At 35.1% G+C, this 16,936-nt stretch overlaps 1 protein-coding gene across 1 annotated transcript in view; it reads left to right on the forward strand.

Annotated features, from left to right (window-relative positions):
- LOC130903706 (visual system homeobox 2-like) overlaps positions 1–16,936 on the forward strand; it is a 166,961-nt gene that overhangs the window by 84,101 nt on the left and 65,924 nt on the right. Inside the window, exons 3-4 of the mRNA XM_057815943.1 lie at positions 2,393–2,477; positions 5,805–5,928. Coding sequence (XP_057671926.1) covers positions 2,393–2,477; positions 5,805–5,928 — 209 coding nt within the window. The remainder of the gene's footprint in view (positions 1–2,392; positions 2,478–5,804; positions 5,929–16,936) is intronic.

Below are 16,936 nucleotides of genomic sequence, written 5' to 3' on the forward strand. Positions count from 1 at the left end.
TCTCTATATCGATAAATTTCGGATAGTAAGAGTCAAACAATATAAATATCTTGGTACTAATATAAACGAGGATTGGACCAACAACTAGGAAATGGCAAAATCCACCTTTAACCGCATGAGTGTTTTCTTCACGAGTCACAATCTCTCTACTGAAATAAAAATAAGAATGCTGAGTTGTTACGTTTTCTCTGTTCTGCTCGAGTTAAATCCTGGATCTGGAACGAATATACGGGAAAAAGATTACAAGCATTCGAAATAGACAAATACTCAAGATCCCTTGGCTCACTCGGGTAACAAATGAAGAAGTTCTCAGAAGAATGAAAAAAATCAGAAGTAATGATAACCACAAAAACTAACAAACTGCAGTACTTCGGCCACATAATGCGAAACGAATCCAGATAGACATTGCTCCAAGCCTTTCTACAAGGTAAAATATTTGGATAAAGCGGTTCAGGAAGAAGACGAATATCCTGGCGGGATAGCCTTATATTGTCATAATGATCCCTGACATTCGTCATGGATAGGTACCACAAAAATACAATACACAATTTTTTTCATTGTTGGCTTGAGAGCTGTTGTTTGAAAGATATAAAAAGTTGGTGACTTCAATTCACATTAATACTTTACTAACTTTTTTTGATACTGAACGCGTGAAAATTCCAACAACTATTTTCATAATAACTAATTAAAACAAAGGAATGTACAAATTGATTAAAATAAACTACTTAAGTTAATCCGTTATCACCAAAGTCAGTCAATTTAGGTTTGTAAACTATTTGACCGTACACAAGTAATTTAACCTCGGTTTGCCGGAGATGAGGGTTAAGCTAACTGACGAGCAGGCGTGTCGTGACTTATGAAATACCATTGGGCCATTAGCACAATTTATGAGGGCCCCCGCGCCTCCACATGTCCCGTGTCCCGTTGATTACCTCGGATGTTATTGCTTTCAACCCTTTTATGAGCCGAGTAACGTTAAAGTTGCGTTATAATTAACAAAAATATTTGTAGAAGACCTAAAAGTAATGTTGGAGAAACGAACTAATAGATGATTAGAAATATGTTGATAGCAAGAATGGTTCAGGGTATATTTTTCTAAAACAACTCATTCTTAATGGAATCCTTTCTGTGGAAAACAATTAAAATTCCAAAGAACATTGATTTAAATTTAACAGCTCTGAGCTACAGAGCAAAATTTAAAGCAATTCGTATTTTTATCATATTATTTTTATCATTTATCACTTGACTGAGATCACCTTGCTCCTTCTTGGACATGATGATCCTTATCACTTTGCACTACCTCCCAATTCCTTTGCCTCATTGTCTCTATATTGTTATCGGGTTTTATCTCGCGATTTAATTATCTACATGCTTCGATTCAATTCCACTCCCACTTACGATATTGGAAATAGTGTGCTCCACTTGGAGCGATACATCCAATTGTCTGTGACGCTTCTACCAAATCTATTTGCATAAACGCGAAATACCCCTTGTCCTGATAAAACTTGGCTTGGGAATAAGTCAGTTCTGCGCACTCTACCCATTCACGGATATTATCCATTACGCGTTTGGTCCACGCGGCTTTCGTTGACCCATTTTCTCATTTTTCTTGCCATGTTCTTAGAGTTCTGGCTCTGGCTCTGCTTTTTGTTTTGATCGTTATCGGAGCTCTTATGTATGTAGCTTCTGTTGGTAATCATTAGATCTATTAGTATTATACCTATTTTCACATGCAATGCCGCTCCCGATGTTGTTCTTTTAGTAGTAGTAGTAATCTTTTCCTGCACTAGTGCCACATACAAAATCATGTTGTGCAGAGCACTGCTAATGACCACTTTTTTGACATCTTCTCTTCTGCCTTGTGTTCCACTAGAATTTATTAATATTAGTGGGAAATATGGTAACTCTTTCCAGCGTAAGCTAATATTGGTTTTGTTTTGGTTTCCTCTTACCAGCGTTGCCTTAGTTTTGAGCCAATTTGAGTCCATTCTCCTCCATCCATGTATTGATTCGCTTCAGGTTCTCGTTGTTGTTCAATATAAGCTCTTGATCGCTGCTTACCGAACATATTAATGCTAAATCGTCGGTGAATGCAATGATTGTAGAATTTCTTCCCAGTTCCAGGCTAAGGTTGTAGTTGTAAAGGATGTTCCGCAATGCTGGGCCTAGTACCGAACCCTGAAAAACTCATGAGCCCACTTCAAGTGTTTCCTTGTTCTCTAAGACTATCTTTCTTGATTCGAAGTAACTAAATATTGAATTTACCAGGTATTTAGAGACGTTTCTATATTGAAGCTTGGTTATGATCAATTTATGACAAGCTACTACTACAACTTAGTTTATTATGATAGATAATAATAAGCCTACAGCTAACTTGATATTATTGTTCCAGGGCAATTAGATAATTCCAAAGACTTCTCATCTGCAGATGGTTTAGGTGGTTACAATAAAAAGAAAAAAAAGAAGCGGCGTCATAGGTAACTATTTATTCCGATTACTTACAATAAAACGAATAAATAAAAAATTGTCCAGAAAATAACAATATATTTATGTTTGGATAAAAAAATGGTAGCAGCAGCATCACATCTTCGTTGTAGTTATTTCTTCTTCAGCATCAGTGCGTACTCGTCAGGTATAAGAAAAAATACATAAAAACTATAATTCGATAACATTAAATAACTAAAACGATAAAACTGACAAAATATCAGTTGAATATATTTGCCCTACCGGTCTGAAAAGAGACATAGATAAAAGAAAATAGTTTTTAGAACGTGGATTGACTCACCACAAGCATTGAGTCAAAGAGCTCTTGATTGAGCTTTGAATTACACACCTTCCTGGCAACAAATCTATTAGGGAGACAATCGTCTATTCTTCATGATTCCAATCAATCGCGTATCTTCATTTCATATATCATCAGCAACCAAATACATCTTCTCCGACGCATTTACTTTTTCTCATAACTTCAATCCTATCAACGCTTACGTATTCTTCCTATAACCTCCGAATCATATAGACGCAGACTAAAAACGACGCACAAATATAAAATATAATGAGTGAATTAAAGTTCGTTTGAAGAATGAAAAATATGTAAGCAATAAACAACAATCACAACATTATTAGTTTCGAACCTAGGGTTATTTCTACAAACCTATGACCAGTACGCACTTATGATGTCGAAAAGACTTTGCTAAGAATTTATAAATAGTGTGATTGATACATCCACAAATCAATTTTTATAAAAGTAAATCTATTCAACAATACTCTTCTTCTGGGTACGAAATAAGCAGCAATAAGTTTGAATACGTGCCGAGCCGAGTTCGTTTGAATCAGTAATAACATTAAGTTTTCTAACAAGCTGAAAAAAGTGCCAAATAATCTCAAAGAATAGTCAAATATGTCTATGGTGATATCATGGTATGGTATGAGCGATTTATAATTGAAAATGAGTCGGTTAAAAACGAGAAACAATCGTTGAAGATGTGCATAAATTGGACAAACTTATTCGATAAAACAAACAATTGACGTAGTAGAACACTAGATAAAAGAGACTACGTCTAAACCACTAAATTTAGCACTATGAGACTTCTGACTCTTTTTCCTAATGTTAAATGTGTTAAAAGCGACGAATATAACGAGTTCAATTAGATTATTAGCTAAAAGCGGTACTTTAAGGAGCTTATTTCAAATTTCATCGACGTTTTTACAGAGCCTGAGAATTTCAAATAATTGAATAAGACTAAATTATTGATAAATTGAACGTCATATTAACATTTTATAAATGTTAATATGAAACGAAAAATTCTCTAATTGCTAGATTGTGAACTTTCAGACCACCAGATTGAAATATTTTTAATGATTGTTTCTTTCGGGATTCTTACAAGAAATATCTATGATAATCCAAAACATCCAAAAAAGGCACTTCAGTGTGTTTGGTTTACGCGGAATGTTTCATTTTGAAGGGCTGAAGCGTGGACAAACTGTTAATGCTGATCTTTATTGTGAATTATTGAGTCGAATGAACCAATCTTTAATCGAAAAGTATCCGGCGATTCTAAATAGAAAAGGCGTTAATCTGCGACACATCGATCCTTTGAAGAAGTTAATTAGTTAGGGTGGAAGGTACTACTTCATCCACCATAATGATATCCTTTTATTTTGATCAATACATTTTTTTAGTAGCAAAAAACCTTCTTTGTGACATCAATACGTATATTTTTATAAAAAGTTCCCAACGGTAATACAACTATAGCATTCCTGGACTTTTTTCCCTCGATTGCGATTCTCTATTAAGCAAATGTCCCGTCACAAAACATTTCCAGGAGACTTTTTCAGATCATCCAGCTCTCCTTCAAAATTTGTATCGGTTCATTAGTTCCCGTATTTGTGAACCTATAAATATTCCCTCTTTAATTTTTACCTTGCTGAGTTTGAGAAATCCACTACCATCTTTAAAAATTTTCAGCAGGCCAAGCTCTATATGCAACAGTGATAAAAGTATTCAGGGCTCTCTAAAGGATAATTTTCAACATAGTTTCTTTGTATAATAACTTTTTCTGTTTCCTTGTTATCCCATTCGCAAATGAATCAGCAATATTTTGTGTAACCAAGCTGTAACCCAAACAAAACAGCAACGACTTTAAAATCTGTGTTCGGCACTGTTGGATTGGTCTGTTGGCCGATGATAGATATGAGTACTGGATAGTGTGTTTGGATTTGGTTGTAACGTCTTTTGGTTGAATCAAATAAAAATAATAATCACTTACATGATCTTTTGGTTCCGTACAAATCATTGTTATACCAAAAGGTAAACGTCTAGATTAGCTCAACCTAATAGGGGTCTCACATATATATGGAGCCCAGGATTCATTTTGGTGGCGCACAGGAAAACGAAAATAGTCTAATGTTTCAATGATTGGTGTGAGATGTAAAAGTTAATTCTTCATACTCAAAAAAAACTGTCCGGGTTAATAGAATACTTTGGTAGCATATTTACAATGTAACAAACGTAATTCAGATTAATGCAATCGTTATAGAGTCACCTAAATTTATTTATTCAAATAAAAAGACATTAGGTCAGAAAAGAATATATAGCTGTCAAAAAAAACTGGATGTAACTGAAACAAAATATTATTTTTTTTTTGAATGAGAGTACATCAAAACAAATAAAAATCATCACAAAGTTCGCGTGAGAAAAACATTGTATGCCAGTGTTATTAATTGAAATAAAAACTTCTTCAAAATTGATTAGTTTGATTTTTAGAAAGCGACATTACTTTCCAGTTCCCCATGTTGATACTTTTTTAATTATAGGTAGAAAGGTCATCAATAAATATATGAGAAATGAGCTAAGCACAAGAAGAATTAAATCAGATTATTACTGTATGCCTTTCTGGCTTGTATTCTTCCATATTTGCCACCCATACTGGATCAATTATCGTTTGATGTTTGTTACGACATTGAAGCAGTATCTCAACTGCAAACTTTTCTGTAATGTACTCATTATAGCAATTTATATGAAACTGGCAAAGTATTTCCTGATATTTGACTTGAAGCAAAGGAAATGTTTATATTCACAAATTTGTTTATAATCAATTTACGAAATCCAGTACTGATAAAACAAATTCTTGTTTGAAATTGTGATCAAATTAAATTGAATAAATCATACGTTAACGCGAGAGTAGACCCTTTTATGTATAAATTATTTGGAAAGGTTTAGGAGTCTAGAGACGATACAGTTTAAATAGTTAAGTTCTGATACCATGTTGTTACATATTTAACTACCCTTGGTGGGTGTGTGGCAGGACGATTTTTACGAGCTATCAGCTGGAGGAACTGGAGAAGGCGTTCAAAGATGCACACTATCCGGACGTATACGCTAGAGAGATGCTCAGTTTAAAGACCGATTTACCAGAAGATAGGATACAGGTGAGTTGATTTAAATTATATTTAAAAATGTTTGATACGTAATACAAATTTAAATAAATATACCTCATTAAGGAAATATTTTTAAATCATTTCCATAATGATAATGTTTTTTCAAACGTTAGTAAAACATGACATTTTGTCAACCTAAAATATTAATTTTTATGATAGCGCTCCGTTATTATTAGCAGTACTTTTTTGCGTTTGCAAAAGCTTGACAAATTTGCTCTGGTAGAGGAAATCGGATCCGTTAACCTAAAAGTAGAACCGAGCTGGTGTAATCATTAATACGAGGTATATTTATAAAGTGACTTCAGTTTGGTGTACAGAATCTACATATCTACAACTGCTGAAATAATTTTCTAAAAGGCTTTCGAAATTTTGCTGGCATTAACCAAGTTTTTGTATGCCTCCTTAATAAAAGTTTGCCACATTTGTCTACCACATGTTCATTCAGCTCGTCATCATCGTTGTGTTGACCACCAAGGAAAGATATAAGGTGTAAGAAGAAATAAAAGTCGCTAAGAGGATGGACGGAGTATGATCAAACAAGTCCCAGCCAAATTCCTGTAGAAGTTTTGTGTCACGTTATCAGTGAGTTCGGGCATGAATGTGAATAAAAAACAAACCTTTTGTCAGTACCTCTAGGCGCTTGTTCTGTACTTCGCGGCACAATTACTTACTTACAGTAACCATATTAATTAATTGTTTGGTCTCACGATGAGAAATCAATCAGCAAAATGTCATTTCTATCCCAAAAAAGGTGCACAAAACTTTACGAAATGTCAAGATTTGCTTAGGCTCTTCTTACGGTGCCTCCATTCCATTAACTGCCGTTTAGTTTCTGGGGTGTCGTGCAGTGCCAATCCGTAGTGTATTATATTATTCAGTAAGAAGTTTTAGGTACCCAACGTAAGCAAAGTCGGGGCAGCAGCGAGTACGATGAGTCGGAGTAACTGCCGCGCATACCTGGAACTACGATCGTAGCGCTGCTACTAGTAGAAATAGTACTACATTCTGGATATATAAGTCTTCCAATGTCAATTGCAGAAGACAGTTATGCGAGGAACAATCACCATTTCATAAATACGCTCGGCAATTCATGTGGACTCTCCATTGTTTACCAATGAAAACATCGAACCGAAGACATAAACGCATTTATATTGGCCGAAGTTGTCGGAAGGCGTATGTACTCAATTTCTTCGAAATATTGCGTCCAGATAGCCTGCGATAATCAGTGGCGTCACTTGGTGAGATTCATTTAATTCATAAATTTCTTTGAATAAATAGAAATATTGCGTTCTGTAGACCATGGGCGAATGAAGACAATGAAATTGCAGAGTGTAGTGAGAATAAAGACAGGCATGAATTAAATAAAAGATTTGGATACACAAGCACAGCAAGTTATTTTAAAAATAATCGAATGTTTAAGAAAGGAAAATATTCAGCAATCTGAAATGCAATCACAATAAGAATTGCTGAATTAACCATTTATCGAGAAGTCACGAAAGGGGTTGTTGTGGATCATTCACTGAACTAAAAAATTTATTATATTGACAAGCTGTGCAAAGAACAGGGTCTTACTCTTATCAGACAAACGTAAAAATCAGAATTACGAAAATGTAATCAGTCTCCAGAACTGAGTAAAGTTCTAGCAGCAGACCGCCAAGAGCTTTGGAAAAACTGTGTTGAATATGTTATCAAAGAAGAAGATTAGTATAAGAATAATAAATTTATAAAATGAGGTATCTACGCCTATGGTAGATAAAACAAAATTGTCGGCGAGAGTTTTTATAATCTGCAATTGATAGCCTTCGTCTTTGGTGACATAATTGTCATTAATAATATCTTGTACTGCTTCAAAATATAATTTTTGTTTTTGTTTATACTATAATTTTAATTAGGGAATTGAGAATAACCAACAATGTATTAAAAGTCTTCATCTTTTGATTCAAACAAACGCTGAACACAACAACCAATTACATAACAAACAACTAAAAGCTGATGCCGGTTCATTAAATAAGACCGTGGCCGATGTTCGTTCAAGTTACGTCATTAGTTGCGTTAAACAACCGAACGTCAGAACGAAACTTGCACAACTTCATAGCCTCCTCTCTATTAGCAGAAACATAATTACTTCGTTAGTAAAATTCTTGCCAACTACGGAGCTCGCGTGAGAAAGACTCGTGCCGCCATACCGAGCAACATCTTTCAACATTTCAGTAGCGTAACTGACATTTAATTAATTTAAATTATTAGTAAAATTGTTTAATTTGTATATACAAATAAAAGTTACTGTACTGCACGGTTAACTTTCTTAGGTAATCTTACCAAAAATAACATCGTCTATAGTTGTATTAATACTTAATTGATTATGATCATTTACAATGTTGCTTGAATTCGAACTAGTTGTTCCCGTTAAAATTTTCACTGCGGAATCCATTTTGTTTGTTTTATTGAGTCGTCTATGTAACCCTCCGCAACTGTGTTGGATTTCCACCCATCTTGCTTGTTTAGTTGAACTATATCACCACCGGAATCCACTAAAAGACACGCCGAAGAGCGTCGAAATGTATGCCCAGTGTAGTTTTTTGGATTAGGTAAATTCAAATATGTTGCGATAAGCGAAGGAATTCTTGAAAAGGTATTGATGATACCTGTTTTTAATATCGTTACAATTTATATAATTCCTCCCTCCGCAGAGCTCCTACGATTCCGAATATTGAAGCAACTTGAAAGATGTTACAAATAATATCTAAGGTTAAATTAAAATTTTTTACTGTCATACCTTATGCATGAGATGATCGTCTGGAGCTTGCTATAGAAAATTATTAATTTCTTCACGGGCAAATGTTTTAGATTTTTTGGGTCTATAGCCAACTGATTTATTTTTCAAATATGCAATGAGCTTTGACTATTTACTGATGTCTACGTTATTTACCATTAGGGTACCTTTCAATTTTGCATAAGTTGACCAAAGACTTCCACATTTTGGATTTATTTTGAAAGTAAACTAGTAACACTCTTTCTGTGAAGCTGTTTATGCCTTTTTTAGTACACCACTCAATAAAAGGATTATATTTCTTCAAATACTCCCATACAGGAAACCCCAGAGTTGACAAAGGGACCAAGCCTGGGCCAGTCCTGCGAAGCCTCTCTTCGGCGTACCTGTATTGGCCCATGCGTAGGCCAGGCTACTTAACTCAGCTTCGGCCATACCAATGATTACCCAGACTCGGGCCAAGGTTGGTTGACCCAGCCTTGGCCATACCAATGATTACTCAAGCTTGTGCCAACACCTCGTCGGCAGCAAAACTTTTTTTATTATCACATTGTTTATTATTTATTACTATTAAAAGTTACCATGTCTGATGCTCACTCAATTGTGAACGGGCAAAGCTTAAATAATTTAAGTGTGGACACCAGCTCTGTAAGTGAGGTACAATAAGAGTAAGATAAAATATGAAAATTTATGTTTGCTTATTTTTAAAATCAAAATAATCATAGTGAATAAAAAATGAATAACGATAAAGAAGAAAAAGATATGTAATTAATAAGTTTTGGTATTTCTGTCCTGGCATTTAAGCTTGGCCCAGCCTTGGCGACCAAACTTGGCCCATCGTAATCACTCCAGAGTTTCACCAAGACTGGGCCAAGCCTGGCTTACAAGCTTCTACATAGTTCTACATAGTTAGGCCAAGCCTGGGCCAAGCTTGGGCCCTTGGAACTTTCCTCTATGGGCTGTTCCCTGGATTTCTCGGGGAGAAGATTTATAGTCGCTGCAGTTGCCGATTCAACAACATCTTCTGGTGTGCCATTTAAACTTTCTTCACTATTACTCTCCATCGTTAATAATAATACTACACTCCTTTTAATCAGACATAAAACGGATTTTCTTGAAAGAATATCAAGAAATAAAAGTGTGACAGTTTATCGGAGAAACGAATTGACATGAGAAAGAAAGCGTTCACAGCAAACAATTTTATAATTGCGTTAAAAAATGACACGTTACGGTACTTTTTTTCGCGCTTTTTAAACGATTCAGAAATTACATTCTTTATAAATACAAATGAATGGAAAAAAACTTGAATATTATAACGGACGTAGAAAAATTAATGATCTGCTGCTTCTAGGAGAAATGTATTCAGTTCCCCCGAAGTCTTCACTTTTTTGGTGAATGACCTTCGGAATTATTCCATCAAATTGTCAATTTTATTCAATTGACAAAAGTAAGACTTGTTATTACTTATCAATATTTTTCCAGTGATCCGTAGATTGAAAGATAGTTGTAGATAAATTGTAATATATGATTAGAAAGCGTTAAGTTCAAACTTTTACGTTTCTTGTAATATGATCGAAGTACATAATGAGGTATAATCCATATGCGAAACTGATTAATGTCAAATTAAATAAGTATTAAAATGAGAGTTCCCATCTATTGAATCCATAATAAAGCGTTGCTATAATTTTACATTGTAATCGCTCTAGCCATCCTTATATATTAGTTATTATTATATGCTCGAAGAAAAAAGTTATTTGACGAAAACGGACTAAATTTCTCTTGCTACACCACTGCGTCGCCCCATCTTTTAGAGCTTTAATTAAATAAGAGGTAAGATGTAAATTGTTGACAAGTTCGTCATAGTCGTGATAGAAAATGATTAAAGTTTGTTGAAGGACTAAATCAAAGGTTTTTAATGAAAAACCTAAATAAGAGGGATGTATTGAAATATGTTTATATTCTGTAATTGGTGTAAATTTAATTATTAGCGAATACAGTACACGTCTTAAATGAAATTAATCTATGAATATGTGACAAAATGATGTTTTCCTGTGAATCAGAGATCGTTCAACACTGGTTTAGCACCTTTTTGGGCTATAATGTTGGGTGGACGGTTACTAAACGGCATCCCCGTTTCATCAACATGGTATACACATTCAGGTCTTACTCTGAAACCAGTCCTAGCCAGCCATTCTAGCACTCCTATGTTTTGACGCTCTAAAATTCAAACACGTACTTACTTTGGGTATAATTCCGAAGCCACGATTTGCCAAGTACAATAGTCGATCAGCTAACCTCTTTTCTGCGGTCTCATCTAAAACTGGCTGTCCACCTCCACGATTAAGAATACTCCTGGATCAAGTAACTCTTCTCTGAAAGCTCGTGAACGGTACTGCAAAAATCTCTGCCTTACGTAAGGTCAACTCTTTGTTCTGGACTTTATTTACAGCCTCTCATTTTTTGGACAAGTATCTCTCTAAAGATTGAATGTCACATGAACAGGTTTGAAGGTTTTAGCTCTGACGCACTAGATCTTCTTCCATTAATCGATTTGGTCGAGATGATATTGCAGACATCTAAAGGCAGTATCAATGTATCCTCTACAAACGTGGCAAGGGTAGTGATGTCTGTTGTAGGGAGATCGGAATTGGTCCTAGCTCGCTGCCTTGTGGTATCCCTGATTTTATCGGTACCAAATATGTGTGATTTCCTTTATTTCAGTTGAAAGTGTCTTTGTGTAAGATAATTCTTCAAGAAAGGGGTATGGTAATTTCTTCTGTACATCAATCCCACCTGCCACACAGAAATGTTTTTAATCATTTCCGTTTGCATATGGAACGAAACTTTATTGAATGTTGAACTGAGGAAATGAGGCTTTGAAATTTACAATAATTAATTTCCGGTACAAATAAACAAGTTCACTTTAACAGTATCTAAAACTATATAAAACGTAAAAGTAAAGCTTCATATAATAAACTAAGTAAAGTTTTTTAAAAACCAATTTTCAATCTGTAATCTAATTTCCTTCCTGACTAATACCATTTCCAGCCTTAGAGAAAATTCGCTTTTTCTCACACTTCTACACTTTATAGATATATTTTTAGAGACATCATGCTGTGTGACTTGGATATGGCAGCAAATTGCATTTGGCAGATCAATCGTCTAAGTCTATGAAGTGTATAAAAAGTTTATTTCGAACAGGACGAGTTCCTGAGAGTAACAAAGAGATATCTGTTTGTGACAGCTTTTCTTTCGAATGAGAATTAATAAATAAACTGGGCTTAATACTACTGAATAGATTACTCTTATAGTAATATTCTAAATTAGCATACTCGATTTTAATGTCGTAGAATAATGTTTTCAACTTATTCTGAGACAGTAGAATAACAATCGAAGATATGGTACGTACTTCAAAGAAATGGAACCAAATACCACAGTATTCCCCTCGGGGAAAAATTTCGATGCTACCATCTAAACAAAGTTCAGTATAATATCATCTTATCAAGGATTTTTTCGAAAAGTATTTCAATAAACATTGAAAAACAATTTCTGAAGAAGCCTTACATCAGTCAGTCCATAGGTACGGCCCGCGGGCCGCTTCCGGCCCCTGGGCCGTATTGATAATGCCCGCGATCGCAATGTGTCACAAAAAGAAGAATCATGTTTTTTAGAGCTTTTAGACTTCATTCGATTCCCCTACGGATGTTTTAAATACTCGTACTCTGAAGTCTACGGATGTATATAAGTAATTTCAAGGGCAGCGCGTGCCTAGACAAGCGAGAGAAAAAGACAGTATCGCCATCTCTTAGCAGCAAGCGGAAATATCCTGTTATTTTTGTCGAGAGACGATAGAATCTTCCACGCACTTCCAGTCTAGATTAGAACCTTCCTTAAACATATAAAACGAGTGCGTCGGCGCGACGTAAGTCAGTGGAGTCGAGTAATCGAAGAGATACGGTTGGAGAAGGATTTTAATTATACTGTGAAGTAGTGATTGTGAAGGTATTATGCCTTTGTTTGTGTCGTGCGCGTGCAATATCCATACGAGGATATATTGAAAAATTCTTAGCCTTCTACAGAACCAAACAAAATTTAAATGTCGAAATACTTTATTACTCAACATATTCTCCTCTTAACTGGATACAACCTGCAACGTCTCTAGACCTTAAAAAAAATATTTCTTCTTGCTCCGCAAACCAGACCTTCGCAGCTTTTATTACCTCCTCGTTGGGAGAAAATTTACGACCTTTTATACTTTTTCAGTTGAGGAAAGAGATGATAGTCGGACGGAACCAAATCTGGTGATGAAGGAGGGTGTTTTAGAAATTCAAATCCGAAATCACGAATTTTTTGCATGGCAACATGAGATTTGTGTACAGGGGTGTTGTCCTGCGAAAACAAAACACCTTTGGATAACTTTCCGTGTCTTTTCTCTTTATTTTTTTTTTCGTAGAGTGTTCAGTAATGTCAAATAGTAATCTCCAGTTATTGTTCTACCCTTATCCAAAAAATCAATCATGATTACTCCATGGCAATCCCAAAAAACTGAAGCAAGAACTTTTTCAGCAGATTTTTTGACACGAAACTTCTTAGGTCTGGAGAATCAGAGTGTCGCCATTCTATCAATTGTTGCTTCGTTTATGGATTGTAGAAATATACACAAGTCTCATCCATAGTAACAATTCGGTTTAAGAAGTCTACATCGTTTTCAAATCGAGCACAGATCAAACGCGATGCTTCTACCCTTGCACGCTTTTGGTTAACATTCAAACATTTGGGGATTCATTTTTCAGCAATTTTTCTCACGTCCAAATTGACGTGAACTATATGGTGGACGCCTTCGTATGAAATATTCAGTGCTTCATCCGTTTTAGCCCAAATCAACGGTCTGATAAAATCATGTCATGAATTGCATCGATATTTTCGGGGACTGACACAGAAACTGGCCTTCCCGATCGGTCATCATCTTCAATGAAAAATTTACCACTTTGGAAGCTTGTAGTCCAATTTTTCACGGTCGCATACAAAGGACATTGATCACCAAGGGTATTAAGCACATCTTCGTAAATCTGCTTACCTCTTAACCCTTCTAAATACAGGTACTTGATGATGGCTCGATACTCCAATTTTTCGATTTTCGCAATTTTTGACGTCAAACTTTACACTTACACTTCTAATAAGTTATTGTTCGTTGCTATGGTAACGCAATATTTTGTTTATGCATGGAACTGTTCTAGGCTAACTAGATATCAATACATCCTTATAATTGTTGTGTCGAGTTTCATAATTGTTACGATCTTGACATAATGTCACAAATATGTAAAGTTGATAATGAGTGCAAAGTTTTTCAGTCTAAATGGAAAATTGCATATTTTTTCTTAGAATGGAAAGGTAAACCACTTATAATCGAACAGTTGCTGTTTGTAAGGAAACACTATGATACGAATCATAAGTCAAAATTCGACTGTTACACTGAAAAAATAAGAATCTTCTAGGTCAACAATCGATGTTTAGTAAAGCTAATACAGAGAGCGAAAATGCCCTGAAAGCAAGTTTTATTATTACATTAGAAATTGCAAAAAGATCAAAACCTTTCACTGTTTTCTGATGTCTCTTATTTCATCGAAGTTCGTTGGTTCGGTCGAGGAGTAGTTTTCGAAAGATTTTTGCATTACGTGACCCTTTTCAAGCTTTTATGTTAGAAAAAGGCAAACCAATTGATTATGACAATGACTAGTGGATTGATTGTGCCTTTTTGGTAGATATGAATAAACATTTGACTGGTCTGAATATAAAGTTATAAATCTGATTGTATGTATTCATATATTCAAGCCTTTGAAATAAAGTTGAAGCTGTGGGAAATCAGGTAAAAGAAAAAACTTTAGACCATTTCCCTCATTCCAAATCATTTGGCAAAGTGAACCAAAAAAAAATTAGATGAATATTCTCAACTTCTGCACTTGATTACGGAAATCAACAATCGTTTTGAAGACTTTCACAAAATGAATGAAATGGAATTCCCAATTTTCAACAATCCATTCAATTTTGAAGCTTCAAAGGCACCAGTTCATTCGCAACTGGTGTTGATAGGTCTTCAATCGGACAGTATTCAGTTCATTTCTTTTATTTTCAATCTGGCCCACCTACGAATTCAAAATTTAATATATGGCCCTCTGCAATATTGAGTTTGGAACCTCTGCCTTTCATGAATTGAACTTCTGCACATAGACTCCATAATAACAACTATTATCATTATATATCATTTTCAATTGAACTACTTATAATTGCTTATATCTTGATGTATATAAAGATATAGTTCTTATAATGTTAGATAATATGTTTTGATGTAATATTTTGAAAATGAATTTGGCATTTATAACATGCAACCGCTCTTACGCCACCATTTTCCTTTCTCTAAAAAACAGAAGCCATCATCGCTTCAATTTCAACACCGCGTCTTGTACTCATATTTTCCCTTAAAATTTTTTCTGTCCCTCCTCATACTCAGACGCGCCATTCATTACCACCCTACTTTTCAACTAACAAAGTACAAGAAAGAGCAAATAAAGAGGAGGGAAACAACAAGAACAAGAAAAAACCGCAGATGAGATGCATATAGGTATCATAATGCATCTATCTCACTAATTACCGCACAAGATTTCGAGAGCTACGGCACACTCTATGCTAAATAGAATCCTCCATCCTCTGTGATGGAATTATGCATATAAAAAGGACGGTTGTTGGTAAGAGTAAAATTCAACATGGCAATGACTAGGACCCTCTGTGGAGCGCGAGTACTTGAATTTTAGTTCGCAGTGGGGGCGCTTCGAGGCGCTGTTTAAATGAATGTTGATTGGTGTGGTAATGTGACGCCCACCAATGGCTGCCGTCAACTAAACAGATGAGTTAACTGACTTTCGAATTGTATGCCGTAATGTATAAAAGAAATCCCGTATACTCATTGAGAAAATGGCATGGATATTAGAAAATTATATATACAATGTATGTACAAGGACTCAAGTTTTCACTTCGACAATTTTCTGCTAAAAATGTAAGAAAACCGTAATGATGATAATTCCAATAGTTAATATCAACTAGAGTAATTTAAAATTAAGCAAAAATGCCAAGTTATACTATTTATACGGTAAATAAACCTTAAATATTGTCGACTATCTCGTCTAATATTTTTTTATAATAGCGTCGTTTCGGTGTTACATTTTTTTTTTTTTAAATGAAACCTAGTTCCATCAGACAGCACTGAAAAACATTTATTAAGTAATTTGATGTAGTTAGAATAGTTCTTCAACAGCACTTTATCATTATGGACGGCACCGACGAAGCTAATTTAGACTAGGGGATGATGGGGGAATCGCGGACGCTGAAGGGAAATAACGCACTACATTCGTACTATCAGTAATAATCTTTATTAATTATTAATCTTTAGTTATACATCTACAAAAACAATTATGCTTATTAAACGAAATCAATCAACAAATAGAATATTTTCAGCGAAAACAAAACCTTGTCTGTCCGTAATTACCCGTAGCTCTCGAGGTAAATTCGGACTGACCCTGGGTTAATTACGGACAGCATGGGGTATTTACGGACTAGGTCCACATCATAGACAAAAATCACAGGTAAAGCCTTTAGAAGAACTTCCTGCTTCCTGTTTATGTTACTAGAGGGTTGAGACTCTTGTTGAGATCTTACTTCACTAGGAATTCTGGTATTAGCTGCATCACTAATTTGAGATTTGCTATGAAACTCTCTTTGGCTGTTATGATCAGGACCCACATGGCTGGTATCACATAGAGTTTCTGGTTCGAAAGTGCCCTTGAATTTATCTTGATCAACTGGGTAAATTCCAGCACTCTTGAAGCCATTTATAGCTTTATCAATAGATGAGCATCGGTTAAAAGTTTTTGTATAAAGACCAGCAATTTTTGTTCCAGGATGATTAACCATATAGGTTCCACGTTCTCTGTTGTATGCTGTTTTTAGTGGTCCATGAAAGGTCAAGTCTAATGGCCGCATTCTATGCGATGTATGTGGAGGCAACGTCACAACATGGATAAAATTTTTACGACAAAACTCGTAAGCTTTCAGACTAATATGGCTCTCGTGGTTGTCTAGAAGTAACAAAACGGGATTGTCAGCCGATGTTTTAACGAAGTCTTTAAACTGCTGGAGCCAATCAACAAATATCGATTCATTGATCCAACCAGAGTC

This window comes from Diorhabda carinulata, chromosome 2 (assembly GCF_026250575.1).
Source record: "Diorhabda carinulata isolate Delta chromosome 2, icDioCari1.1, whole genome shotgun sequence".
In the NCBI taxonomy this organism is placed as follows: Eukaryota; Metazoa; Arthropoda; class Insecta; order Coleoptera; family Chrysomelidae; genus Diorhabda; species Diorhabda carinulata.